This window comes from Neofelis nebulosa, chromosome 9, assembly GCF_028018385.1.
Source record: "Neofelis nebulosa isolate mNeoNeb1 chromosome 9, mNeoNeb1.pri, whole genome shotgun sequence".
NCBI lineage: Eukaryota > Metazoa > Chordata > Mammalia > Carnivora > Felidae > Neofelis > Neofelis nebulosa.
In genome coordinates, this window is record NC_080790.1 from 8,647,790 (window position 1) to 8,675,170 (window position 27,381).

General features: G+C 55.1%; 1 protein-coding gene across 7 annotated transcripts in view; it reads left to right on the forward strand.

Annotated features, from left to right (window-relative positions):
* GREB1 (growth regulating estrogen receptor binding 1) overlaps nucleotides 1-27,381 on the forward strand; it is a 145,967-nt gene that overhangs the window by 78,889 nt on the left and 39,697 nt on the right. For all 7 annotated transcript variants that reach the window (XM_058682558.1, XM_058682561.1, XM_058682556.1 and 4 more), the window contains 10 exons: nucleotides 6,664-6,846; nucleotides 8,245-8,388; nucleotides 10,539-10,667; nucleotides 14,166-14,279; nucleotides 14,767-14,910; nucleotides 17,880-18,065; nucleotides 20,289-20,639; nucleotides 25,084-25,212; nucleotides 25,940-26,059; nucleotides 26,662-26,859. In XM_058682558.1, coding sequence (XP_058538541.1) covers nucleotides 6,664-6,846; nucleotides 8,245-8,388; nucleotides 10,539-10,667; nucleotides 14,166-14,279; nucleotides 14,767-14,910; nucleotides 17,880-18,065; nucleotides 20,289-20,639; nucleotides 25,084-25,212; nucleotides 25,940-26,059; nucleotides 26,662-26,859 — 1,698 coding nt within the window. The remainder of the gene's footprint in view (nucleotides 1-6,663; nucleotides 6,847-8,244; nucleotides 8,389-10,538; nucleotides 10,668-14,165; nucleotides 14,280-14,766; nucleotides 14,911-17,879; nucleotides 18,066-20,288; nucleotides 20,640-25,083; nucleotides 25,213-25,939; nucleotides 26,060-26,661; nucleotides 26,860-27,381) is intronic.

The window sequence follows — 27,381 nt, forward strand, 5'->3', positions numbered from 1 at the left end:
GAGAGAGAGAGAGAAGGTTCTGGCCAACTCCGTCTCTCTAGGCAGGAGGGGCTTATTATAACTAGTTCTCGAGAACAAGAGTAATCCTGGGAAATTCACTCTACCAAAGGAGCTCACGGAGTCCTCCCGTCTCGGATTTAATTTGCTCGTCGAGGCCACTCAGGATGAAACGTGCTGGTAAGACTGTGCCAGTGACTTGGTCAGCGTTTGATCTGGCGGCGGCCGCGGCTTGGGCTGAATGCCACCACTTAGTGACTGTAAAGGAATTGCGAGGGCAGTAAATCAAGGAGGTCCTGTGTCTTGAAACGTGGGGACAAGAATCTTTGAGTTCATTCACCGCCAGCCCCTAACAGCTTTGGCTCCTCAGGTGGCGAGTGCAGAGGAAGTGGGGGCCTTGTTAATTGCTCGCCAAAAAGCCATCGGAGGTGGGTTACGAGGGCCGGTCGGTAATAACCGACGCTTTCTTCTTTCAAAATAACTTTACGCTCTCAGCTTGCACACTTAACACTGTGTAGGTTTCCTGCAATTAACCCTGATGGGTGTGCGGGACAAGGTGGGCCTACAGCCCTCCGGGGGCCTGGGCTCCGCGCTTTTTAGTGACCTATAAAACGGAAGCTGTGGAATATCTTGGGGGAAGCAATGGCTTTAGCTCCTAATTTATAACCGCCCCCCCCCCCTCCAATTTATAAAGAAAGGAATCTTGTTTTAGTGACTTGGGATCAACAGAGGGATTTTGTCTGAGAAGCTGAAAGATGAAAATCTAGATGTGTGTTTCCATTTTTTGACGACGGGAATTCCTCTCGATTGGCTGATCACTGAGGCAGGAGACGACCTCCAGCTAGAATGTCCTTTTCTATTGGGGTGTAAATGAGGCCTATGTTCACGCAGCATTTGTGGAATGTGTACCCCGTGTTGAAGGCGGACCTTCAGTTCAGCCCAGGGCCCCAGAGTCAAGTCCAACCTGGTCCTTCGCTGGGAGCTTGCCAGCTGGTGGGAAAGCTCGGCCAGAGGGGGACTTTCTAACACATCTCTGGGCGGCACGTGAGAGCTGAGGGTTAAGGTGCCGAGGCGGTACAGGAGGGCACACGGAGCCCAGTGACGGGAACAGTGTCTCAGGGTGTGGTGTGTGAGCTGGGCCCTGAAAAACCAGTGGCATTTTGCAAGTCAGAGAACAATAGCACCTACACGCTAACGGCAGCCACTTTACTAAGCACTTATCGCGTTCTAGAAACTGTTGTAAATAAGTTATCAGTGTACCGGTGGGTACGTTATTATCTAGCATTTGTGTATGAGGTAGCAAAGGCACAGAGAGGTTAACTGACTTGCTCAGGGTCGTCACCCGGCCGGTAAATGGCAGGTCCTGAATTTGAGCCCAGGTGCTCTGGTCCTGGCCCTCCTACTCCGGGGAACGGGTGCCCTCAGGAGGGGGAACCGTGTGCGTGAAGGAACATGGTGTGCTGGAATGAAGGAGCGGAGGCTGGGAGTGGGGGCTGCTTGGGCCCCGCCTGGGCAAGGCTGCCATTCCTGGGAAGTCATTTTTCAAATAATAGTATAATGCGTCTGTCTTGTGTCTTTAACAATTACTAACGCACGGCCAGTCTTGTTTCACCCACGACTCCCTCTCGAACTTCTGGATTGTTGGGGAAGCAAACCCCAGACGTGTCGTTTCACCTGTAAACGTTTCCGTGTGTATCTCTAAACAATAAGGGCTCTTTGTTAGAATTCCTATACCATCGTCGTATGTACAAAATTTAACAGTAATGCCGTAAGATTACCCAACAGCCAGTGTGTTCAAATTTTGTCTTACTGTTTTGGTTTTGTTTTGATGGATGTTTTGTTTGAATCAAGAGCCGACCAAGATTGTCCCAAAGCATTTGGCTGACCTGTTGCTAATTCTGTCTTCACGCATAGGTCCCTCCTTCCTAGTTGTCCCTTACAGTTTTTATTTTTGCAAATGTTCAAAGAAGGTGATTTCTGTGTTTGTTTGTTTGTTTATGTTTATTTATCTTTGAGAAAGAGCGAGAGAGAGAGAGAGCAGGGGAGGGGCCAAGAGAGAGGGAGACACAGAATCCGAAGCAGGTTCCAGGCTCCGAGCTGTCAGCACAGAGCCTGGCACGGGGCTCGAACTCACAGCGAGATCATGACCTGAGCCGAAGTTGGACGCCTAACCGACTGAGCCGCCCCTGATTGCTGTGTTGTTAACTTGCAGTGTAGAACGATCTCTTAGAGGTCACATGAATAACTGATTTCTGCCCCCTTCTTCCAAAGCGACAATTAGGGGCAGGGGAAGTGGCCGTGAGCCTCTTGCAGGATTCCGGGGGTCTTGTTGGTTATGTGGCAAGAATGCACCACCAGCCAGCCTTGAGGTTGGTCCCATCTTCCTGTGCCCATCACCCCCATCCCGCTTCTGTCGCATCTGAAGCCCGACACGGCTCTTAAGGCTTTCCCTGTGCCTCTGGCTGCTGCCTGGTACACTCTGGCCTGTGTCCCCCTTCCCAGGCACACGCAGGAGAATTGCAAAGGGAGGTGCGCTTTGGAGTCCTCCGGAGGCCCACCTTCAGAGACGCAAGGAGAAAGTGGATCCCTTGCGTACTTTAGTCGGAACGTGGCCAGAATGCCGAGGCTGGGGGCCGTGGGCGTGTTTTTTCCTCATTTGCCGTTAGGCTCTATTTACCTCCACGGTGAGGATCGTGGCAGAAACAACAGCAGTCAAATACAAAGTGGAAAAGGAGGAAGTTGCCCATCACCCCCAAGTGAACCTCCATTGTACTTTGCCCATTTTCTTCTCCGTGCACCATCCAGGTGGGGCATTTGAAATGGTTTCCACAGCTTGTATTTCAAGCTGTATGTCCAAGCGTGGACGTAAGGCTCGGTTTTGGTTTTTCTGCCTCACTTGCTGCAATACCCCCAGGACGATGCTACTTTCATCCCAAGTCGCCGTTCGCTTTCAGGGAACAGGAGGGCAGGCCTGCCTGTGATGACTCCGTCCTTAAAAGGAGCAGGGAGCCCCTCTCAAGGTCTGACCTCGGCCTTAGGGTCCAATTTAAGCCCTGCCTCACCAGAGGTCTTTCCATGGAAGGGGGAGCACGTGTGGGCACCAGTTCGGGGTGTGCATGTGCGACACCACCCCGGGGTGCCAAACGCGGCTTGGCCGGGCCTGAGGGGAAACTCGATAGTGCCGCCCCCGTGTGGTCAAGAAAGACTCGTTTTTATGGAATAGTTCCTGGGGGGTGGTAACCTCGAAGGAACCGTTTCTCTGCACTCTGGATATTTATGCCGGAGAGTTTGAGGATTCAGGACAGGCTTTCTAGGCCTGTCTTCTAGAGAGAGTATCATCCTGGGGCTCCTGGGTGGCTCAGACGGTTGAGCGTCTGGCTTCGGCTCAGGTCATGATCTCACGGTCTGTGGGTTCGAGCCCCGCGTCGGGCTCTGTGCTGACAGCTCGGAGCCTGGAGCCTGCTTCGGATTCTGTGTCTCCTTCTCTCTCTGCCCCCCTCCCCCTGCCCCATCTCACACTCTGTCTCTCTCTCCTTCAAAAATAAATAAACATAAAAAAGAAAAAAATTAAAGAGAGTATCATCCTGGTCCTGGTCCTGATTATCTCCCTGGTCCTGAGGCAGATTTCCAAAGAGAACGGCTCATTTTATTCTTCCTTGTGAAATTTTTTTACTGCCGTTAGACGACTTCTGGGAAAATTAGAATTGCCTCACATGTTCAGCTGGGGGTGGCTTAAACCATTTCTCCTGTCTCCAGGGACCAGTTGGTCAGCCATCCTGTGGTCCCGAGTCACCTCGTAGAAGAGCAGTCCGTATTTGCTGCAGCTTGCAGCTGGCTCCCCAAATACTTACCAGGCAGACCCAGGCCTTCCACCTTCGGAACCACGAGAAGGCCTTCCCGATGGCCGTGGTCCCATCCCTCCATCTGAAAGGGCACAGTGGTCCCACCGCCCACATTTGTCACGGATCAAAGGCCTGTGGTCCACGTAGCTGTCTCTGGATGGCAGCAGGGCCCCGGGAGAGTGCTTTCCGCACACCTTGGTCTTGTAGTAGTTCTGTTTCTCGTTCATCCATCTTTTCAACACTTGGGGTCAGAATCCCTTCCAGAGAGCTTGGAAGGTTTCTCAGGGCCTTGTTTTTTTGTTTTTGTTTTTTTGTTTTTTCCCCCCCATTTCATTATTTACCTATTCATCTTTTAACTTACGTCCAAGTCAGTTAGCATATCGTGCAATAGTGATTTCAGGAGTAGATTCCAGTGATTCATCCCCGATGTGTAACACCCAGCGCTCCTCCCTTAATGCCCCTTACCCATTCAGCCCATCCCCCCCCCCACAACTTGTGCAGCCACCCTCAGTTTGTTCTTTGTGTTTTCAAGAGTCCCCCTCCTTGTTTTTAGAATCTTTTTGCTTCCCTTCCCTTATGTCCATCCGTTTGGTATCTTACATTGCACATACGAGTGAAGTCATATGATCTTTGTCTTTCTCTAATTTCGCTGAGCATAATCCCCTCTAGTTCCATCCAGTTTTCTTAAATGGCAGCTGAGCTGCGTTTGTCTTCAGAGATCCAGGTTGGAGACAAAGGAAGAAATAAAAACATTAGATTGTTATTTCAAAGGAGGTGCAGACATCCTGATATGTTCACGTTGATAGCCTGTTTCGCCTCTCCTTCCCTTCTGATATCTACCGTCTATGACGTGCTGGACGTTGGTCTGTGCACAGACACTTAACATGCACAGACACAACCCACCCCTACGTGCAGTCACCCCATGACGCTGGTCCTTTAGAGCGAGGGAATAGCTATGGGGGAAAAGATGCGAATTTCAATGACTACACACTGAGAAAGAGGTTACGGTGGTTCTCTGTTCAATATGAAGAGCTGCAGGGGAGGACAGGGAGCTTCAGCCCTTCGGGTCAAGGGAAGCCCCGAAGAAGTGGACGTTTGAGTCGGGCATTGAGTGGCAGGGACGCATGCAACACGCAGGTGGGACTCAAGGGAGGAAGAGTGTGAGCCTGGAGGCATGAGGGCGGTGGGAGTGGGCGGGCGGGTCCGCTCGGGGATTGGGCCCAGCAGAGCGAGGAACAGGGGTAAAGGCTGGAGCCATGGGGGTTGGGTAGCATTTGGCGTGGCCTTGAATGCCACGCTTGTCAGTCTCCACCCCATTCGCCTGCTGGGCTGGAGTGCCACACCGTCTACCTCCACTGGGGAATATTCCGTGACCTCTCCGGTCCTCAGCCCTCCCCAAAGAAGGATTCGTGTCCCAGGGGGCCGGGTGTTGTGTCAGTTGAGCTGAGTGACCTTGTCTGGAGGACGGTAAAAGGGCCAGCATCTTGCTGGCTCTCTGCGCGTGTTAGTTCCTTTCCTGTCCCTTTAAGAACAAGGAAATGGCACCGAGCTTGGCATCTCTTTGATACTTTGTCTCTTTGCTCTGGTGCAGAGAGAACAGGATTCTGGAAGTTTAAACTAAACCTGTCCCTGTCCTGTGGCTAGACCGAGAGATCTGTACCTATTTCTAAGGCCTTTTAAGGAGGATTAAATGTGCTTAAAATAGATCAGAAAATCCAGTGAGTGTCTGTACTGTAGGTGCCTTATTTCTCTGTGGGGATGTTTTGAACCTTCACGAACACGTCGCTTTGAACATCGGCCAGAGGCCTCAGGAATACCCTGTTTGAAAGCAGGGCTCACACACCGAGCCACGTGGCCCTCATGGGCTAAGTCAAAGTGACCTTTGGAAACTGTCGGCCAGAGAATATGATGAAACAGATCAGTCTCCGCTTGAGGGTCTTTCCTGCCAAAGGACCTTGCACCATAGAAACCAGACGCCCCAGTGGGCGAAGCAAGGTCCTCAGGAAGGTCTTCTTGAGATGGTGGGTGTAGACCAGAGCAGCTAGGCCAGTCGTCACATTTGTCCCATGTTAACCAGCGGTTGCACTGAGTGTGGTTTGAATGGACTTTATAGCTTGTAAAGGTCTCTTTATCCCTATTCGCTGGATTTTAATGGTTCATAAGAGGTCGTTTTGTCATCGGGCGACCCTTCTGGAGCCTCACAGCTGGTGGGAACCTCCGTCCGTCCCCAGAAAGGCCCATTCCGGCCTCGGCTGCAGGATGCCAACGTTGTGGCAGCCACACCGGGGCAGCGGGTCTCCGTTCCGCTGGTTGCCAAACCCTTCCAGCCCCACCCCGTGGAGCTCTCTTTGTTTCTTGCAGCGACTCATGGGGTCGGGATGGAGTTTGGGGCTCCTGGGAGGTCGTCAGTGGTCTGATGGCTTTGAGATTCTGTGACCGGCCAGCACTGAAGGAGATGGGCATGGACCACTTCCTGCAGGCACTTGATCAGTGTAGACGGTTGAATGCGATAGTCTCACCTTGTAATGTTTCCTGTGTGTATAGGCTTTAAAATCTGGCCCCCCTGCCCCCCGCCCCCCCGGCAAGTTCAGTCTTCCAAGCTTCAGGGCCTCCTCCATGACTAAGTCTTCTTGGGCCTCCTTCTGTTCAAGTCAAGGTCATCTCGACCCTTGGACCCACATAAGGTGCTAGGGACCTTTGCCCCGTGGAATTTTCGGGTTCGTGGCACGGGATGGGAGTATTTAGAATTTCCACAAAGTCTGCGTTATTTGACGAGTATGTTGGAGGTAAGTTGGAGACCTTCGTGGTGGTTTCCCTCCCCCAGGTTTCTCTGGGAATTGCGTTGGCTGTGGAAAGAAAGGCTTCTGCTACTTCACAGAATTCTCTAATCACATAAATCTCAAGTTGACCACTCAGCCCAAGAAGCAGAAACACTTGAAGTATTACCTGGTCCGCAACGCACAAGGGACTCTAACCAAAGGACCTCTCATCTGTTGGAAAGGCTCAGGTGAGCAGTTTGGCTTTGAGCACGGTTGGGTGGGTGAACGGGGGCCCTCCAAGAGGGCCCAGGTGCCTGTCAGCCGGACTTCGAGGAGCGCCCAGGCTCCGTGGGCACAATTGCAGGCAGAAGGTCAGCCCCGTGAAATCAAAGCGCTGCTTTGCATTGTGGGTAAACATTTGTAGTGCCAGCCTAATTGTGTGGGACGTTTAAAAGTTTGCAGGGGGCTACACCATCCTGTGTCTTCTTGGGGCAAGCGTTTGGGACAGAGGTTCTCAACCCGGGGTGATTCTGTACCCCCATCGTGACTGGAGAGCGCTACTGCCATCTGGTGGATGGAGGCCAGAGATGCTGCTAAACATCCGGCAGCACACAGGATAGCCCTTTCTGCCCCCTCCCCCCGCCCTCCCTGCCCCATACCCCAACCCACAAAGAACGATCAAGCCTAAATAATCAGCGGTGCCGAGGTTGAGAAACTCTGATTTAGAGAAATAATGGCTCGGATGATACCCGTCCTCTCTCCGTCCCGAACCCTGTGAAGGCCAGTGTCGTAGAAGTCACTGGGCTTCCCTCCTCCCTCCTGTCTCTCGGATCACCCATGGCTAAGTCAACTATGGAGAGAAGAGGGTGGGGGGCAGTGGATTTTCAGAGGCCCAGCCTTGGATGGCCCCTGAGAGGCCCCCACTCAGCCAGCTGTGCAGGGACATGTCCTAGGAGGGGTCTCCACGAGAACCTTGTCTGGGTTGGTTCATCTCTGGTCAACTGGCCTCTCCTGGCCAGCCTCTGTGAATAGAAGGAAGGGACTTCAGGAAGGGCTGGCTCTGGGCCTTCCTCCCCCACCCGTACTCCTTTTCTTACTTGACTCAGTAAACATTTCTTGAGCTCCTGGTACCGAGAATTAGTGGTACCAAGTGGTGCTTCTGCCGTGGGACCCAGGAAGAGTCTTTGATCACGTGCTGTGACCAAACACCTCACAGGCTAGATGCAACTCCTGGGAGGGAATCTTTCCAGCAGAGGGTGGCTTTCAGGACAGGGGGCTCTCAGCTCTTTCTCTGCCTCTGAGTAGTAATCTGTTCTTTCCTTGGGCTTGAAGGGCAGCGATGGGGGTGACTCATTCGTGTCCTCTGTTTTTCTCTTTGTCCCAAACGCTCAGGGTTGCTCCTCCTCCTGATAATCAGAGCTGCCCCTCGGACGGATCCCCCTGCCCTTGGCACGGGGCCGTGGGGGTTATCGCACCCCCGCCTCCCCCAGCTACGCCGAGGCAAGGCTGGCGTGGCATTGGCACCGTTTTGGTTATCTAGGTGTCTGGCTCTCTTGGGGGACAGCCTCCGGTCTAGGAAGGCCTCGCGTGACCGGGGTGGGGGGGGGGGGGGAGTTGGTTTTCATGCACGCGTCTTGCCCCCTTAGAGTTCAGAAGCCGGCCGACCTCCGCCAGTGCCTGTTCCAGCTCACTCTTCCCGCCAGCGGAGAGCTCCGGGCCTCTGGCTGCCTTCTCCAGCGAGCCCGTTCCCGGAGCCAGCCCGAGCGTCCCCCTGGGAGCCCAGCAGGCAGGTGAGGCGACCGAGAAGCACAAAGGAGCTAAACCCACAAGCCTGGCAGCTTGAGGGTGCAGCCCAAGCGATCTTCTTGTTTCTTTTTGTACAGTGTGTTTATTTTTGAGAGTGGGGGGGGGGGGTGGGCAGAGAGAGAGAGAGAGAGAGAGAGAGAGAGAGAGAGAATCCCAAGCAGGCTCCGTGCTGTCAGCGCAGAGCCGGAAGGGGGGCTCGATCTCATGAACTGTGAGATCACGACCTGAGCCGAGATCAAGAGCTGGATGAGTAACCGACTGAGCCACCCAGGTGCCCCTGCAGCCAAACGTTTTTCAAGATAAATAAGAAGCGTGCTTTGTACACCATCTTTGCCTACAAAGCCTGAGCATTTTATCTTGAATTTGTAGTAGTTTCTGGCACAGAATGCTGTGTTGTGTTTAAAAAAATTTTTTTTTTTTTAATTTATTTTTGAGAAGGAGCAGGAGAGGAGCAGAGAGAGGGGGACAGAGGATCCCACGCAGGCTCCACGCTGACGGCACAGGGCCTGATGCGGGTCTTGAACTCACAAACTGTGAGGTCATGACCTGAGTCTAAGTCGGATGCTTCACTGACTGAGCCACCCAGGCGCCCCCGCATGCTGTGTTTTTAATTTGGAAAGATGTCCTCTGTTGCTGTCTGCTACGTAATATGATCCCCTTATCGGTGGTGTGGTGAATTGGGGTCCCTCAGCAACCCCCCCAGTTTGCAGTGGGGAGCCTGCAAGGGGCAGGTGAGACGAGCAAGGGCCATCTACCGTGTGCTTAGGATCCCACAAGTCTGGGCATGTGCCTCCTTGAGTCTTAACAGCCTCCCTGCAAGCAGGCTTGGGTTTCCCCGCGGTACTTCTGGGGAACCTGAGGCTCAGCTGCGTGCCTGGGGTCTCCCGGGCAGTTGGAGGTGAAGTCAAGATTTGACAAGCAGGGATTTCTGGGTCGTGTGCTTGGCATTTTGCCATCCTGAACGGACCTTCGAGCATGATCGCCGTTGACTCCAGCAGCCTTCTCAAGGGTTTGGGAGGCTTGGCTGTTTGCGTTCTCCGGCCCACGAGGTCTGTAGAGGGGCCTAGTGAGGGGAGTCGGTGCCCTGGCTCCCACGAAGAGGCCACGCCAGGGTTGGGAACTGTGCCCTCCCACCGAGGCCCCAGGCCTCCCTCTCTGCATGCCGTCTGCCCTTGTCCTCACCGCGCCCGGGCCCCCAGGAACCGCTGCTACCATGGCGGCCGGGGAGCCCTTGGCCTTTGCCATGGGAATAGCTGGGTGTGAGTTTCCAGCACTGAGAGCCTCTGGCTGGGCGATTCGGGGCAACTGATTTCAACTCTTCGCGTCCCTGTTTCCTCGCCTGTAAAGCTGGAGCAGATCTTTTCTAATTTGCAGGGTGATTGCAAGAGTTAAGTATGGTGCCAATAGGAAATACTCAGCGCTCACTACCTGCCAGGCACTGTTCGGCACGCTTCTTTGAAATCCTGGCTTTCTCCCAGTGGCTCTGTTATTGTCCCCTTTTGTAGCTGAGAAAGCTGAAGCATAAGGGGTTCAGAAGGTTAAGTAAGGTCACTCGGCCCTGGGCGGCAACCGAGCAGGGGATTCAGACCCAGGGCAGTGGGCTTCAGAACTGTGCCCCTAAGCCCCTCACCATGCCACCTCACCCACAAGAAAGGTTTTGTGCTGCCCCCGACTCTGGGGGGCCTTCCAGACCACGCTGGCTGATGTGAGCACGCAAGCAGTGAGCCTCACAAGACCAGAACCCATATATTCCCCCGGCATTATCCTCAGACCTGGGGAGCCCCAGGGCCCTGGGTGACTGCGTGCCCTACAACTGTCCTGAGTGTGTCTGGTGCAAACCGGAGCCTGGGGGGTGAGGGTGTGGGAGAAGGGAGGCGGATCAGCCTCGGGTGCACTCCTGGGATGCTGGGGCCCCACTGGCCACTCGGGTCTCCCTGGTCCTTCATTGACCTGGGCTGTGCGCTCACTGGAGCAGGAGTGTGTGTGTATGGGTGTGCGTGCATGGGTGTGTGTCCTCAGTGGGCAGAACCACTTGTCGGCTAGTTGGTACAAATGGAAGAGACGTAATTTCCTGCTAAGCGGGGCTCCTATGAACTCACTCCGTGCTTCCCCTTTTTTCTCTCTCTGCTTCCAGGACCAGCCTCTGAGCACCCCTCACTTGCTACGGCCGTGGGTCCAGCTGTTTTCAATGGCAAAGATTCTCCGAAGCACCAACAGCTGGTGAAGAACGACCTCTCGGCCATGCCACGGCCCTCGGCATTAGGTAGCATTGCCTGTCCTGGGGGGGGGGGGTGCGGTCTTGCTTTTTTCTAGGCCAGGCTGTTGTGGGGGTTGTGGGCGCCACCGTACTGGGGCCACTGAGCCTCACGGAGTGGGTGTGGCATGGAGAGAGAGTCAGGACAGGCCGGCAGGTGCCTCCCGGGTCCGTGGGGCTGTGCCCAGGCCCTGGTGTGGGTGGGGCCGTGGCTTCGTCCACCGACTTGGGTGATGGGTGTATGGCAAGAAGCAGCGGGAGCCCCTTGTGAGGTGGGCGACCAGTCTTATGGGCTACACGTCAGGAGGGCTGTGAAGTCCTGGAGAAATAGGGGGCAGTGTGGTGTCATGGGAAAAACACGGGCTCCAAAATCAGATAAATACGAATTCGAAACTCAACGCTGTCTCTTATTGGTCAGGGGGATCTTGGACAAGCCTTCTGGCTAAATTGTTCCCTCATCTGGAGATCAGAATTCTGCATTCAGGGCAGCTCAGAGGGTCAGGTGAGGTGCTGTATGGAGATTCACACACATCTGGCAGCTCACTGAGTGACCATGCCCCCCTCGGCATCATCACTGAGCTCCTTTGCAGGGAGGACTTCCTGGAGGAGGTGACAGTCGAGCTGCACCTTAGAGCTGGGGAAGCGTGAGAGGCGGTGAGGGAGGAAGCTCAGAAGAGGATGAAGAGATGCACGAAGGAGTTACACAGACCTTCTGCTAGAGTAGAGGCCGTGGAGCCTCTGACTCTGGGCTCAGTGCTCGCCCCTCTGGGCTCTCAGGAGCCATTTAGTAAGCCAGGGTTACCTCTCTCCCCGTCCTCCCTGCACGCAGCTGAGTGGATTTTGGCAGCCAAGACTGTGCAACTGGAAGAGCCCGTAGTAACTCTCTGGTCCCACGTTCTGTTTGGTAGAGAAGGGAAGTGAGGCCCAGAGAGGCAGCCCAGGCCTAGAGGCCAGGCTTCCCTGCTTCTGTTACATGGCCGGCAGAGGACATCCCTGGTACAAGACCAGTGTCCCCTCCCTGGTGGAAGGACCAGTGTCTTTTCTGAATTGGACCTGAGACTCCCCAGTCCTAACCAGCGTGGAATCCGAGGTCCAGCCTCTGTCCCCCCTCCAACCGCTCCGGGCTGTGACTGGTGTTTCTTGGTAAGGTGCTGAATTTAGGGTGGCCCCGTGGCCGACGACCAGGGCTCTGGGATGGTGATGGCAGCCTTGCACTGTGGCACCTGCCCGGCCTGCGTGGAGGCCTGTATACGTCCAGCCTTTGCCCGGGCAGCGGGGCACGGGGGCCCCACTCCGCGGTGAACGAGGAGCCGTGTGGGAAGTAGAATGCCCCTAGTCCCTGGCAGCCCTCGAACCCTTCTGGAACCTGGCCCCAACCAACCTGAGGAACCTTATTCATTCCCCACTGTTTGAGACCGCCACGCTCCAGGAGTGCCCTCCCCTTCCTGTCCTCACCCCCTGGTCACGCACTGAGTCCTGACTGCCGCTAAACCTGCCTTTCAGGGCTTAGCTCAGCTGTCCCCTCCTCCTGCAGTGGGGGTACCTTCCCTGGTCTCAGTTCCATGGCCATCTGTGTCCGTCAGGTACCGAAGGTCCTGAGAGCAGGGCCAGCGTCCTTCCCATCTTGGGGCCTCGGCACCTGGCCGCCCGGGACACCTTCACAGACTGAACACAGTTGTTCAGACGGCACAGCCAAAATGTCAGAGGTCCTGTGCCTTCCCGCCCGCTCTGGGGAGAGAGGAAGCCCATGTTAATCAACTGCTCCTAAAACGACAAGAGGTGTTGAATTCGGGCTTGAGGGCTGTCGCTCAGTGGTCCTGAGTGGAAAAGTCCTGCCCCCTCGCGGGGGGGGGGGGGGGGGGGCGTTAGCAAGTGCCCAGGATCCTTGCTTGATCCACACAGGGGGGTCTGGGTGCTACGTGTCCTGGAGTGACATGGAAGTCTACGTAATAAAAACTCGCTCCCCCAAAATGCCAAGGGGTGCCCCCCACCCCGATACCAGGAGACCCCGCGAGGGCTGGTCCACATTGGCACCACAGGGACGACTCCCAGTGACGTCACTTTGGGAGAGTCGAGCTGGGTCCAGCAGAGCGGTGAGGGCTTGTGTCCCAAAGGGGGAGGACATCTGTAGACCCTCCATCCGTAATATCGAGGCCTGGCCCCTCTACGGTGGCTGAGTGTGGTTTCCAGAGGCGTCTTGGTCTCTGTGGGGTGCCTCTGTCCGCACCTGAGGACAGATGTGCGGGCAGTAGAAGGTAATAGAAGATAGAAGAACAGCGGTTATAGTAGCTGCCTCAGGTGTTGCCGGGAGGAGGCGTGTCTAAGGAGCCCACCTGCTCGAAAGCTCTGTGTGAGCCACCTGTTTTCTGTTTTCACTTTTTGTTCCCTTTGTTCATTTTTGATCAGTCTAAGGCGGAGTCAAGCACAATTTTACCACTTTTAAGAGACTCTGGAGCAAGACCCTGCAGGGCGCTTAAGCAAAACCAGGGTGCCCACGAACGGTGGCATTTTCTCATTCTTGTTTCCAGAAGTCTGGTTCTGTAGGTCAGGGTGGGGCCCGGGAGCGGATGGTTTTAGCAGGCCCCTGCTGCTTCTGCCCAGCTCCTTCTCAGGCCAGATTTGTAGGAACCTTGCCCTACACCGTGGTTTTCAACCCTGGTTGTGAGTTAGGGTCACCAGGGAGCTTGGAGTCACCACGGTGCCCGGGGCTCCCCCAGACGCGGGGTTCCGCTTTACCCGGGATGGGCTTGCGTCCAGGCACAGAGAGCTTTAAAGGTTTCCCAGGGGCGTTTAATGTGCAGCCACAGCTGAATGTGTACTTCTAAACGTAGGGGAGATTTTGAGTCGGATTGCTCAAACGAATGTGGTAACCAACTCTGGATATTTTGAATAACCCGGGAGCAGAGCGTGAGTCACGCACGTGCTGTTATCTAGAGTGGGCGGGGATGACTCGTTAACAACAGCAGGTACCAGCCTCTGTTCCTGTTGACTTCTTTGGTCTGAAGTTAGTGGTCAAGGCTGGGGTGGGAGAGGAACACACGTAGAGCGGTCCTGCCCCCAGGTGGTGAAACTGTGGTGGTTGGTCAAACGTGAGCGTGGCTTATCCCAGAAGCACATGGGCATTCACGGGGCAGTTTAGAGGAGGAGGCGAAGGAGGATGTGATCTTGGGGGCTACCGGCCAGTGGGCCCCAAGGCTGTGCTTTCGCTACATTCTCTTTAGTCTTCATGAAACCACCTTTAACGGCAGGGCTTGTGGCCCCATGTTAAAGGTGAGGGTGTGCTAAGGGCTCAGAGATCAGGCCGAGGCACTTGCGTGGTTTGGAACGAAACGTTCACTGAAATGGACAGGGTATTTCCTCAGGCCCGGACGCTTCCCTAAACAGCTAACGACCGTCGTAAGGCTCTGATTTTTTAAAAAATAACAAATACGTGCTCTCCAGAGCAGGGGGAGCGTTTGGAAGCTCATCCTTAGCGAAAGCCTAATCCGTACTCTGAATGTTGTCTAGGTATCTTATCAAACTCTGGGCCCCCGAAAAAACGCCACAAAGGGTGGTCCCCGGAATCTCCATCAGCGACAGACGCTGGCTACGCCCAGGGTGGTGGGAACAGAGCTAAGTACGGTAAGTGACGGCAACGTTGCCAGAAACCCGAGACTCGGGGACCCGTGGTGGTGCTGCTGCTGGTGGGGCGTGGGCGTGTGTGCCGGTGTGTGTGCTTCCGCATGAATCGGCGAGGATGTTCTGGGGGGCAGGCTTGGGTATAACAGAGGGTCTCTTTCTCGTACGGTGGGGCTGCTCAACCAAGCCCAGGCTTCCTGTATGGCAGTGAGCTCGTTCCCTGACCCTAAAGGAATTTAAAAGGGGCTTGCCTGCCACGTGGCAGGGAGACTGAAGAGGAGGGGACTGGGTTGTTTGGCGGGGAAGATTGGATCAAGCGACTCTGAAGATGCTTTGACCTCAGGAGTCTGTGATTCCAAGACTTGGGGGCTCCCACAGGTAGGGGTGAGGGTCAGATTGTAGCAGATTCGCAGGCCTGCCTGACGTCGGGTCTGCCAGAGGTGGGTGGCTTGTTTGGCCTGTCTTCCTAACTCTCCTGGCCTGTCCCTAGAGAGCGCAGGCATGTCCTGCGTGCCCCAGGTTGGCTCGGTGGGACCAGCGTCGGTCACCTTCCCCGTTGTGGCCTCTGGAGAACCAGTGTCCGTCCCTGACAACTTGCTGAAAATATGCAAGGCCAAGCCGGTGATATTTAAAGGCAAGTACAGCAGTGGGACAGGTGGTGGAGGTCGGAGAGCCTGAAGGGATGAACAAGGGACAGGCTGACTCCAAGGGTGTCCCCCTGAGGAAACTCTCAGACCCTTTCCAGGGCAACGGAGGAGCTAAGCAGACCAGTCACTGGTGTTGCCCCTGGTCACATGCCAAGAGTTCTAGGGCTTTTCACAGGTTTGCACGACAAGCCCAAGTGGAACGATTCTGTTCCATGATATGCATCTGTTCATTCACTCGCTCACGCTCACTCGCTCGCTCGCTCATTCACTCGCTCATTCACTCATTCGCTTACTCATTTGCTCACTCACTCATTCACTTACTAATTCACTCATTCACTCACTCATTCATTCGCTTACTAATTCGCTCACTCATTCACTCGCTCGTTCACTTGCTCATTCACTCATGGACTCACTCATTGGCTCATTCATTTGCTCATTCATTCATTTGCTTACTCTTTTGCTCACTCATTCACTTACTAATTCACTCGATCACTCATTCACTTGCTCGTTCACATACTCATTCACTCGCTCATTCATTCATTCACTCGCTCATTCACTAGCTCGCTCATTCATTCATTCACTCATTCGTGCCATAATGACAGGTCCAGTACAAAGCACCAGGGAACGGAGACAGATCAGTCAGCCCCTTGCTCCCGGGACCCCCGGTCCGGTGGATTGTCCTGTGTCATCCTCTGCCACTGGTTCATTTTGACTACGCAGTCTGACTTTGGGCGAAGACGGCCACGGTCGCCACATGGAAGCAGGAACCTAGACTCGATCTGTTTTGCGACCGTAGGTTAACGGAGCCTCCGTGGGGGCAGACTTGCCGCAAGTAAGGAAGTCCCCTTCTAGCGAAGCAGGAGAGGTTGAAATGTGAAGGTCTGGCGGGACTCGCGTGATGATGACGGTCGCCGGGGCCGTGTGATAACACACACACGCGCGTGCGCCTCCTCCCTAAAGAAGCTGGTACAGCATCTGGCATCGTGTTTGGAGGCACAGAGGAGAGGGTCGTAGGCAAGTGGGAGGTATCTTACCGGTAATTAAGAAATAAGAGAGCCACTCCTTTTTTTTCCTAAAAAAAAAAATGGACAGGGTCTTTAGGAAGAGGCGTGCAGATCTGGGTTTGAACCCAGCGTGAGTCACGGCCGGTAATCCCATCGGGCCCTCTTGGCTAATTGAGAAGAAGGTCAATGTGCAACAGTGTTACATGTAATCTGTGCACGGCCATTACGTGTCTGTGAGACGCTGTGAGAACGCGGGGATGAGAAGACCGAGCACGGTGGCACCACTACGGGCAGGGTGGCATCTGTGCCTCCCCCGAGCCAGGGGCCTCAGAGGAGTCGGGGTGAGGGTCCGGCAGACCCGCCCCCAACGACCTCAGCTATAGACCATCCTCCTTATTCCTCAAGGTCACTGCACTTTCTGCTCGGTTTAAGCCACTCACTCTTTGTGTGTGTTTTTTTTTTTTTTAAACATTTATTTGTTATTGAGAGACGAAGACAGAGCATGAGCAGGGGAGGGGCAGAGAGAGGGAGAGACACAGAACCTGAAGCAGGCTCCAGGCTCCGAGCTGTCAGCACAGAGCCCGACGCAGGGCTGGAACCCACAAACCGCGAGATCATGACCCAAGCGGAAGTCGGACACTTTACCCACGGAGCCACCCAGGCACCCCAGCCACGCACTCTTTGTAACATGCCTGCTGTCCTGGGTCTTCCCGCCCCCAGCCCACCTCATGCCCAAACCCCACCTGCGCCTTAGGACCCAAACCCATGTGCCTTCTCCACGAGGCTGCCTTAGTTTCTTTCTCCTGGGCCCCAACGCAGTTTAAGCCATAATGTTCGCAAGCTGTGGCACCCCAACTGTGGTCCTTGGTCCAGCAGGTCCAGCATCGTCCAGGACCTGTTAGAGGGGTGAATTCCCAGGTCCATCCTGGAATCAGAATCAGGCCCCTTTTCCAAATCAGAAGCTGTGCAGGAAGGCCCAGAAGGGGCCCGGGGGACCCTCATGCACCCTCAGGTTTGAGACACAGTTGTGTGAGGATGTGAACTGTCTCAGGCGTCAGATTTCCCCAGAGCCAAGCATGATGCCAGCACGTAGCACACAGCGGGGATTCAGTGAGTGTGTGGTGAATGAGTTCAGACCAAGCACAGGACAGCGCACGTGCCTCTGGAGCATCCAGTTATCTCGGCAGCCCCATGAGGGCTGCGTGTCTTCGACCCATTTTACAGATGTGGAGACTGAGACTCAGAGAAGTCCTACTTCCTGCGCAGGGCCACACAGCTGATGCCCAGCGCGGAGGAGAATCAGTCCGGCCGGGCTCTTCTGACCCTGAGGGTTCTCGTCGGAATTGGTCCCCTAACGTGTGCTAAAGCATTGGTCGGGTTCCGTCAGTATCTGGAGCCCCCGGTCTGCGCAGTGACTCATTTTCCTCACTCAGCCTGCCAGAGAGTCCTGGGAGGATGGGAAACAGAAGCCAGCACGGAGGAGTCGGGGAGGGGCAGGCTGGCTGGCAGGGGGGCGGCAGAGTGCTCACAAGAAGCGTTCTGTAGTCAGCGGGGCGCCTGTTCGGCTTTGGGCGCGTCTCTCTGGGCCTCAGCGAGCTCACCTGTGAACCACAAGGGTTGGACACGACGAACAGGCAGACGCTGGAGCCCTGGTCAGTATTCAGAGCAGGTGCACTAGCTCAGCAAGGGCGGGAAATCTGCGATCCCCTCCCTCCTCCCTCCTCCCTCCTCCCTCCTCCCTCCTCCCTCCTCCCTCCTCCCTCCTCCCTCCTCCCTCCTCCCTCCTCCCTCCTCCCTCCTCCCTCCTCCCTCCCCCCGAAGAGGGACGTGTGAGTCAGCCCAGGGGCCTCTCGCCTGCCCGCTTCGGCTCCCTCACCTTCGACGTGCGCACTTGTGGGGGCCACGTGTGCCCCACGCCAGTCGCCAAGCGGACGTGGTTGCTTCTTCCGCAGGCCACGGGAACTTCCCTTACCTCTGTGGGAACCTGAGTGACGTCGTCGTGAGCCCCCTCCTGTACACGTGCTACCAGAACTCTCAGTCCATCTCCCGGGCGTATGAGCACTACGGGGCCTCGGCGATACAGCCCATCTCCGAGGAGGTGCAGCTCCTACTGACCGTCTACTATCTCGTCCAGCTGGGTGAGCCTCCCTCCCGCCGCGTGGGGCCCATTGGTGCAGCGGCGGCGGCCCGAGGCGGCCCGTCAGTCCGGATCCCTGCCCGTCACTTGGAGCCCTTGAGAAGCCACGCTGGCTGGCGGACAGGAAGTGCCGGGGACCATCCTTTCTCACCACCCACATCCCATCCACCGGAAAGCCCTGCTTCGTCCCAGATGCGGCGTCCCCCACCCTCCTCCGCCACACCCCTCCCTTGCCAGGGTGCGGCTCTGCCCCCCATTCTGCACAGCTGTTAACGATCGTGAATCTCATCGTATCTGTTCTCTGCTGGAGCCCCCCGGGGTCTCCTGTCACACACTCAACCCATACCGGTTCCAGGGCCCAAGTGACCAGGCCTCCTCCCACCTCCGCTTCCGCTCCAGCCCCGCCGTGCCCCGCGGCAGACCCGTCTACTCTGTGCTTGCTGTTGCTTCCCCGAGAAACGGCCCTGCCCAGGACCTGTCCTCCGAGTTTTGGTTCCTGTGTCACCTCAGGGAGAACCTTACCACCATATCTAAGACAGTGCCCCCTCCGCAGGCCCCTGGGAGTCTCTCTCCTCCGTATCTTGCCTTTAGAGCACCAGCATTTGCTCGCTTTCCGTGCATCTCCGCGGTTAGGATGTAGGGTCCGTGACATCAGGAACGTTGATTTAGTTCACATCTGCGTGTCCAACAGCACCTGCACTGTAGTTGGCCCGCGACTGTGTTGAAGGAACAGGTAAACACGGACGCAGCATCCCGTGAAAGCATTTCAGGAGAGGGACCAGTCACCTGAGTCAGTGAGGCCAAGAGCAGAGTGAAGGCTGATGATTGGCCATTGGGTTTGGCCACATGGGAGTGACAGGCACCCTCGGCGATGGGTGCGTCCGAGGAGTGTGGGGGACAGAAGCCGTGCTGCGGTGGATTGGAGACAGGGGGCAAGCGCAGGGAGCGTAGACACCTCTCCCAAGAGTTCGGTTTGGTGATGGTGATTCCGGAAGGGGGCGTGGGCTCAAGGGGAAAGATTTCTTTTTTTTTTTTTTTAATTTTTTTTTTTTAAGTTTATTTATTTTTGAGACAGAGAGAGACAGAGCATGAACGGGGGAGGGTCAGAGAGAGAGGGAGACACAGAATCGGAAGCAGGCTCCAGGCTCCGAGCCATCAGCCCAGAGCCCGACGCGGGGCTCGAACTCACGGACTGCGAGATCGTGACCTGAGCTGAAGTCAGACGCTCAACCGACTGAGCCACCCAGGCGCCCCAAGGGGAAAGATTTCAAAGATGGGAGGCCTAACGGCTAATGTGATCAAATCTTGGTGTAGCCTCGTGCGTGTGTATTGTGATCCCGTGTTTCAGATCAGGAACCCGTATCGTAAGATAGCTCTGGATCTGTGCTGGCGCCGGGTGGAACCGGAAGGGAGCACGCCTTCCGAGTCCAAGCGTGGTGCCGCTTCCTCCAACTCCCCCAGATATAAGATTTGGACAAATACGCCAGAAAACGTCTAGGAAAGAAAGGCTGACGGTATTCAGTCTCCTAGGCGTCAGACCCACAAATCAAGTAACGTATGTCTCGAATTGATGACGCAAGCGTGGGTATCCAGTGGGGCTAAGGGTGCAGTAAAGGTGCAGTAGTGTCACACGTGACATTAAAGTCACCGGTAGGTAGACGCACGTAGGCCCACTGGACACAGTCTGACGATGTGTACCGGTTGGCCCCGGAAGCCCAGTTTCGAGACTCCGGGAAGCTAGGTTCTATGCATAAAGACGTGTATTGTGCAGAGGTGGCTACGTGGCAGCAAAGAAAGGATCGACAGCGGAGACACCGCTGAGTAAACGGTAGAGCCTCGTAGGAAGGGACTCTGCGTGGCCAGTGACCGTGCTGGGCGCAGACCGCAGACAGCGCGATGCGTGGTTACGGCAGAAGGTAGGGAAAGAGGAGGAGCCCCGGAGTCGTAGGCTCGCAGTCCTTGCTGCTATTTAACACCCGCGCGTGAAACCCAGACTGAGGAACAGGCAGAAGGAGCTGTGGCCGCGCTAGGCTGGGGAGCTTCTGGCCGCGCGACTGCCCTCCCTGTACCTCCCCGCGGTCCCTGAGACGATCTGGCATTGGTGACGCGGACTGTGTTACTTTCGCGTTTGCTTGCGCGCGGCTCCCCAGGATCGCCCCCTGTGTTCGCGGTGGGGACGCGGGGGCCGGCGCCCAAGCCTCTCCTGCCGTCTTGTCGTTGCCAGCAGCGGACCAGGTGCCCCTGATGGAGGACCTGGAGCAGATCTTCCTGCGCTCGTGGCGCGAATCGCACCTGACCGAGATCCGGCAGTACCAGCAGGCGCAGCCGCAGCCCTGCCCGCCCGCGCCCAGCGCCGTGGCCCCCGTCACCTCGGCCCAGCTGCCCTGGCTCGCCGGCCTGGCCGCCAGCTCCTGCAACGACAGCGTGCACATCATCGAGTGCACCTACTCCCTGGCCGAGGGCCTCTCCGAGATGTTCCGGCTGCTCATCGAGGGCAAGCTCGCCAAGACCAACTACGTGGTGATCGTCCGCGCGTGCCGCAGCCCCGCCATCGACTCCTGCGTCGCCGTCACGGGTGAGCCCTGCGCCTGAGATTGGGGGCAGCGGGAAAAGCAGCTGCGTCTGTTTCCCGGCTCCCTTCCTTTGCAGATCCGCGCCGTTTGCCTCTCGTGGCCCAGGGTCCGTAGCAGCGGTTGGTTTGTGCTCAGCAGCCCCCTCGGTGTGCGCCGCTCGTGCCCCGGCTGGCGTGCTGAGTTAAAATTCTTTCCTCCTCCGAGAGGAGGGTGAGCATTCCGCCTTGCCAAACCCTAGAGAGGCTGGGCAACTCTGGAGTTAGACCGGGTGGAGGGCCTGGGTCCATGCACCTGATGATGTGATTGGTCCCTTAACGACTCTGGCCCTCACTTCCTTCAGCTAGCTAATGGAGAACAAAAACCCCAGCGATCTCATTGTCTATGTGGACTCGTGCGTCAGTGAACTAATACAGTATAAAAACATTTATTGAAGTCCTACTGTGTGCAGCCACGGTTGTAGGGACCGGAGATACAGGAAGGAAGGTAACCAGGTCCCTGCTCGCCTGGAGCGCACGTTCTGGTGTGGGAGGCAGATACCAAAGCCAGTGCAGAAAGTGACAGGTGGACAGGTGGAGGGGCCCGGGGTCGGAGGATCCCATTTGGGGAGCTGGTTATTAAGAGGGGCCAGGAGAACCTATCTAAAGAGGGGATGTTAAGAGCAAGGGCCTGAGAGAAATGAGGCAGCGGGCGATGTTGCCTCTGGGGACAGCTGCGGGGGGCGGCCCCCCAGGACCACGTGGCCACAGGCCGTGCCTGGCATGTTGCCAGTAAGCAGGAGGCCAGGGCAGAGGACGGGACTAGGGCATTGTGTGGGGGCCCTGATGGCCTTATCAGAGCTTTGGATTGTTCCCTGTGTGAATTGAGAAACCGTTGCACGATTTTGACCAGAGAAGGGCTGTGACCTGGCTTTTGTTTTAGAAGAATCAATGACCTATTTGGGTGTGGAGAGCCCCCTATTTGGGACCCCTATTTGGGTCTCTTCCAGTGCCCGGTGCAGGCGGCTGGGGCTGGGCTGGGGGAGGCGCAGAGGAGCGGCCTGATTCTGGGTGTCTGTGGAGTGGGTACCTGTGGGGTTTGCGGTGGGGGTGGGGGGGTGGGGGGGGCCATGTGGACTGTGTGGGAACACCCCGAGGGCTTTGGCTGTGTAGCTGATGCAGACACCATCCGCTGAGATGGCAGGAACTGCAGAAGCATTTCTGTTTTTTGAAAACATTTAATTTAGGGGCACCTGGGTGGCTCAGTCGGTTAGGTGTCCGTCCGGCCCTTGGTTTTGGCTCGGGTCATGATCCCAGGGTCTGTGGGATGGAGCCCCTTAGTCGGGCTCTGCGCTGGCAGCACGGAGCCTGCTTGGGCTTCTCTCTGTCCCTCTTTCTCTGCCCCTCCCCTGCTTGTGTTCTCTCTCAAAATAAATAAAATAAAGAAAAATTGAAATTGTCCTCGTGGAGGGAAGGGGTGGCAGGGAGGTCGTGCTGGAATCTCAAGTTCTCCCGCACCAGTCCGGCCCATGCTTCAGATGTCGCGGTGGCCGCGTGGGTGGGCAGCTGGGTAGAAAGTCCAAAGTTCAGGACAGAGATTAAGGGGTAGTCAGCACGTTGGGGGCCTGAGAGCCCAGAGGTGATGCCAGGACCCATCCGGTGAGTGCGAAGCAGGGGCTGTCTGAGGTCCGGTCCCGTGAGGGGAGGAAATGGAGAAGCAGACCTGAGAGTGGAAGGAGAGAATGTCCCGGAGGCCGAGGGGTGGGAGTGAGGGGGGGTGGGGAGGGAGGCGTGCTTCAAGAAGGGAGAGAGAGCGACTGGGCCAGATGCTCCTGTTTGAGTCCGAACGGGCTCCTCCCTCTGTCCGCCGCATGGCCATCAGTGACGCGGACACAGCGGTGCTGGTGGATGAGGGCGCCATTGGATTGCACTCAAGAGATGATGAGCAAAGAAGCAACGGGAGACAATCGTTTTGAGAAATTTTGCCTTACAAGGAATAGAGAAAAGAGATAATAATTGGAGGCGGAACGGGATCAGGTTTTTGTGGTGGTTCTGAGTCGCGCGGTGTAAGTGTATGTTTGGCAGTGGGAAGGATGGGTCACAGGTGGACAGGTGGAGGGGCCCTGGGATGCGTCACAGGTGGTCGCTGTGTCCTGTGAGACAGGACCGGGCCGCTGCGCACAGTGGGTTTACCGGAGTCGAGTGGGCATGACCGTGGTCTTTTCTCCAGCCATGTTTGGCAGCTCCGTAAAGACTCGGAGCAGGAAGGGGGTTTGATGCAGAGGGTGGAGCACGGCTGTGGGGAGGGACTTTGGGACTGAGTATTGCTGGACGTGGGCTCTCCCTCAAGGGAGGGGGACAAGAAGAGACAGCAGGAGCATGTCTGGGAGGCTCCATGGATTTGAAGAGCGGGGGAGTTTTTGGAGTGTCAGAAGTGGCTGGGGAGCAGGCTGCAGGGAGTGGAGAGTGCAGAGGGGCGGGGTTATCAGTGGTGACCACGCCCAGGGCACGCCCCTCGTTGCAGGAGGCAGAGGGGCGGAGTTATCAGTGGTGACCACGCCCAGGGCACGCCCCTCCTTGCAGGATGCAGAGGGGCGGAGTTGTCAGTGGTGACCACGCCTAGGGCACGCCCCTCGTTGCAGGAGGTAGAGGGGCGGAGTTATCAGTGGTGACCATGCCCAGGGCACACCTCTGGTTGCAGGTGAATGAGTGGAAGCAGGGGACAGCTCCCTGGACGAGATCGGGTGTGTCAAGCAACTTTTATGTGCCAGGCTGATCTTTGTGCACATTAATGCAGTGACCTCATTAATTCATTGACCTCATCAGTTCCTCTCCCAGAGCAATAGCAATGGCTAATTATTTCCTAGCTTCGTCCTGTTAGTTAAAAAGAACACGGAATTCCTAAGTCTAGCATTTTCTTGATTGAAGTGTCATGAATACAGGGGCGCCTGGGTGTCTCAGTCGGTTAAGCGACTGACTCTTGGTCTGGGCCCAGGTCATGATCCCACTCTTCATGAGTTTGAACCCCACATTGGGCTCTGTGCTGACAGTGTGGAGCCTGCTTGAGATTCTCTCTGTCCTTCTCTCTCTGTTCCTGCCTGGCTTGCACTCGCTCTCTCTCAAAATAAATAAACACTAAAAATAAAAGAATCCTTCTGGCTTCAAATTTCTCTTTGGAAAAAAAAAAAAAAGAACAACTCATGAATAGAAACAGATTTCTCAACTTAAATGGGACTATTAGGATTTAAAACATCACTCTCGGGGCGCCTGAGTGGCTCAGTTGGTTAAACGTCCGACTTCAACTCAGGTCATGATCTCATGATTTGTGGGTTCGAGCCCCGCTTCGGACTCTGTGCTGACTGCTCGGAGCCTGGAGCCCGCTTCAGATTCTGTGTCCCCCTGTCTGTCTGCCCCTCCCCCACTTGCGCTCTTCCTCTCTGTCTCTCAAAAATACATAAACATTCAAAAAAATAAAAATAAATAAAACATCCCTCTTAACACTGTTGTATGGTATTCATAGATCTTCGTGGGTCAGTTTGTCAATTTCAGAATAATTTTTGGCCAATCACTATACTCCTATTTTTTAAACTGTTTAAAAAAAATGACCCCACAGGTATTACTTGTTTTAAGCCTGAAATTTTTTTTATCTTTTTATTTACTTAAATAAATTTATTTACTTAAATAAATTTTTTTATCTTTTTATTTACTTAAAAAGTGTATATTGTTGCTATGCACTGCCCCAGTTATCCGTAAGCGTTCTTGATCCTAAACTCATTCTGTTTTTTGTTTGTTTTTTTTTTAATAAATTACTTATGTGATTTGAGTAGCACTCTCAGAAATAAATCTGGTGGCCTGTTGTGCCTCAGGGATGGACTAAGCATTTTTTTTTTTTTTAATTTTTTTTTCCAACGTTTTTTATTTATTTTTGGGACAGAGAGAGACAGACAGAGCATGAACGGGGGAGGTGCAGAGAGAGGGAGACACAGAATCGGAAACAGGCTCCAGGATCCGAGCCATCAGCCCAGAGCCCGACGCGGGGCTCGAACTCACGGACTGCGAGATCGTGACCTGGCTGAAGTGGGACGCTTAACCGACTGCGCCACCCAGGCGCCCCGGACTAAGCATTTTTATAAACAGTGCCTGGTTTACAGTCCTCAGGACAGTCCTGAAGTGCTGTCATTCCTGTGTTTCAGGAGGCGAAACGGGGCCAGAACGGTTAAGTATCTCAGGTTACACGGCTACTAAGCGGGAAGAGAGGTTCCGAGGCCAGTGTTCTGGGTTTCCCCTCTTGTTATCCTGTTTACCTGGGCCAAGATGCTTTACGCCATTTATTTGTTTAACCAACATGAACACCTGCTCGTGACCAGGCATGGTGACAGGCTTGCGAGAGAGAGAGGAGACAGACTGTCATCCCTGGGCTCACGTGCTAATTCTAAGTGGAGGGGCCCAGTGAGAGTTGTTTGTTTTCCAGGAAAATACCAAGCCCGAATTCTTTCTGAGAGCCTCCTCACCCCAGCGGAGTACCAGAAAGAAGTCAATTACGAGCTGGTTACTGGGAAAGTGGACTTGTTGGGGGCGTTTTTCAGCACCCTCTGTCCAGGTAAGCCCGTGGGGAGACCGGTGTAAATTCACGAGCGGGAAGGGTGGAAACAAAGACTCAGAGGTGAAGTCCTCTCGGAGGGTGTTCCCTGGGACCTGCCGAGGCTGGCCTGGATTTGGATGTTCAGGCCGTACCCTCCGTTGTCTGTATTAGCATTTACAACCCTTTCTGTGGTGGTTTCTGGCCGGCCATCTTCGTGTGCTGACTGTGGGCTCTCCTAGGTGGGGGGGCTTTGTGGTTTCTGGTTTTGGGGGCACACGAGGGTCTTGTGCCTCCTCTGTATTCCCTGGCCCCGTGCACGGCTGCTCCCCAGCTCCCCCTCCGGATTGCTTGCGGCTTCTTGCTGGAGCGGTGCCTCAGTCCATGTGTTCTATGCTGTGAGTTCTGTGCCCTTCACCCCTCTCTGCCTGGCTCCTCACCCCATTTCCTCCCATAAACTGTCCCTGGCCCCACCCTCCTCTAGGATAGGCTCAGACCCCTTCCTCCTGTCCTTTAGCATCTGGCTCTTCCTTCTGTCCTGGCACCTACCACATCACCGTGCCATTTTCTGTGACTGTTTGCCTGCCTTACAAGCCGTGGGCTCCGGGACTGGATGGGCCCTGGCTTCTTTATTTCCATTACCCCAGGCCCGGGACAGCGCCTCATACCTAGTAGATGTTGCATGGATATTTGCCGAATTTCACTGGGATGGAAAAGCCATTTCTATTTTTCTCTCTGTTTTGGGCAGAGGGGGACATTGACATTTTGCTGGACAAATTTCATCAGGAAAATCAAGGCCTTATTTCGTCGTCACTTACTGCCTCCTCTGTCACCAAATCAGCATCCCTGGATGCACCGGCATGCACAAGTGAGTGACACCAGGAAGCCAGCGGCCAGGGTCCGGGCTAGTGAGCCAGCGGCCAGGGGATGCCAGGGGCTGTGAGGAAGCAATGTTAGAGACGCATCCAGGAGGCAGGGCATCTTCTTAGCATCGAACTGGACTAATATATAATTTTAATTGTAGTCTTTAATGCCAATAGTCTCCTCTTACCCTGAAATGCACACTTTTCCTGAGATAGTGCATTGCTCTGTGTTGCTTTCCAGCTTATCAGTGCATTGTTGAAATAGTTTATTCCTCCCAAGTTCCCGAAGAGCTGTGATAGTTTCCTTCCCTTCCAGAGAACTTGCAGCCTCTTCCAAAGTCCAGTCTCGGTGTCACGTTCCCTGAGATGCTGTCTTTGTCCCCTTCGGGTACAGTAGGTCACTGCCTCTGTGCTCCCTGAGTGCTGTTCATCCTTTTATTATTAAATTACAGACAGTGTGAAATGGTACATAGCCCAGAGCAGGCACCGGATAAATGTTGGTGTGTTTCCCCCTTTGGTCACTGTGCACTAGACAGGGGCCCCCTGCGTGACTCCCTAGCTCTCTGCTCTTGAGTGTACCTCGCCTTTATGGGGGCTCTGGTTCCAGGTTACAATCTGGAGCCCCACCACATCCGGCCTTTCCAGCTGGCCGTGGCTCAGAAGCTCCTCTCCCATGTGTGTTCAATTGCGGATTCCAGCACCCAGAATTTGGACTTAGGATCCTTCGAGAAGGTGGACTTTCTGATTTGTATTCCACCCTCAGAAGTGACCTATCAGCAAACCCTGTTCCACGTCTGGCATTCAGGTACCGGCGGGGGGTGGGGGGGACATTCAGGGGACACATTGTGACGGCTACATGGAGAAGCTTTTATCCCCTTAAATTCAGATTTAGATTTGAAATACCAGTCTTTGCCTTCCAAGTAGATAGGGCAAGTATTATTACCCCCATTTCGTAGATCACGAAACAGACACTCAGAGATGGCAAATTGCCCAAGATCTTAAAATCCATTAAAGCCAGAACTATGACTTGAGTTTCCACTCTGTCCCGCTCAGGTCAATGACCTGTGTGTCGATATCCTGCTTCAACTTAATGTATTCTCCCTGTGTTTTCAAGGGGATGAAATACGAAATACATGAAGAGTCAATGTTTTAAATGTCCCAGCTTTATGTTATATAACTTGCAGCTCAGTGGCATTCAGGCTGGGAGATGATTTTGTTGGGGTGGGCGGGGGGGGGGGGGGGGACCTTACCCTTCCCTTTAGTCACGCCGTGCCCGGGATCACCTGCATCATGAAGCCAGCTTGGCTGTGGCCCCTGGGCGGGCTGC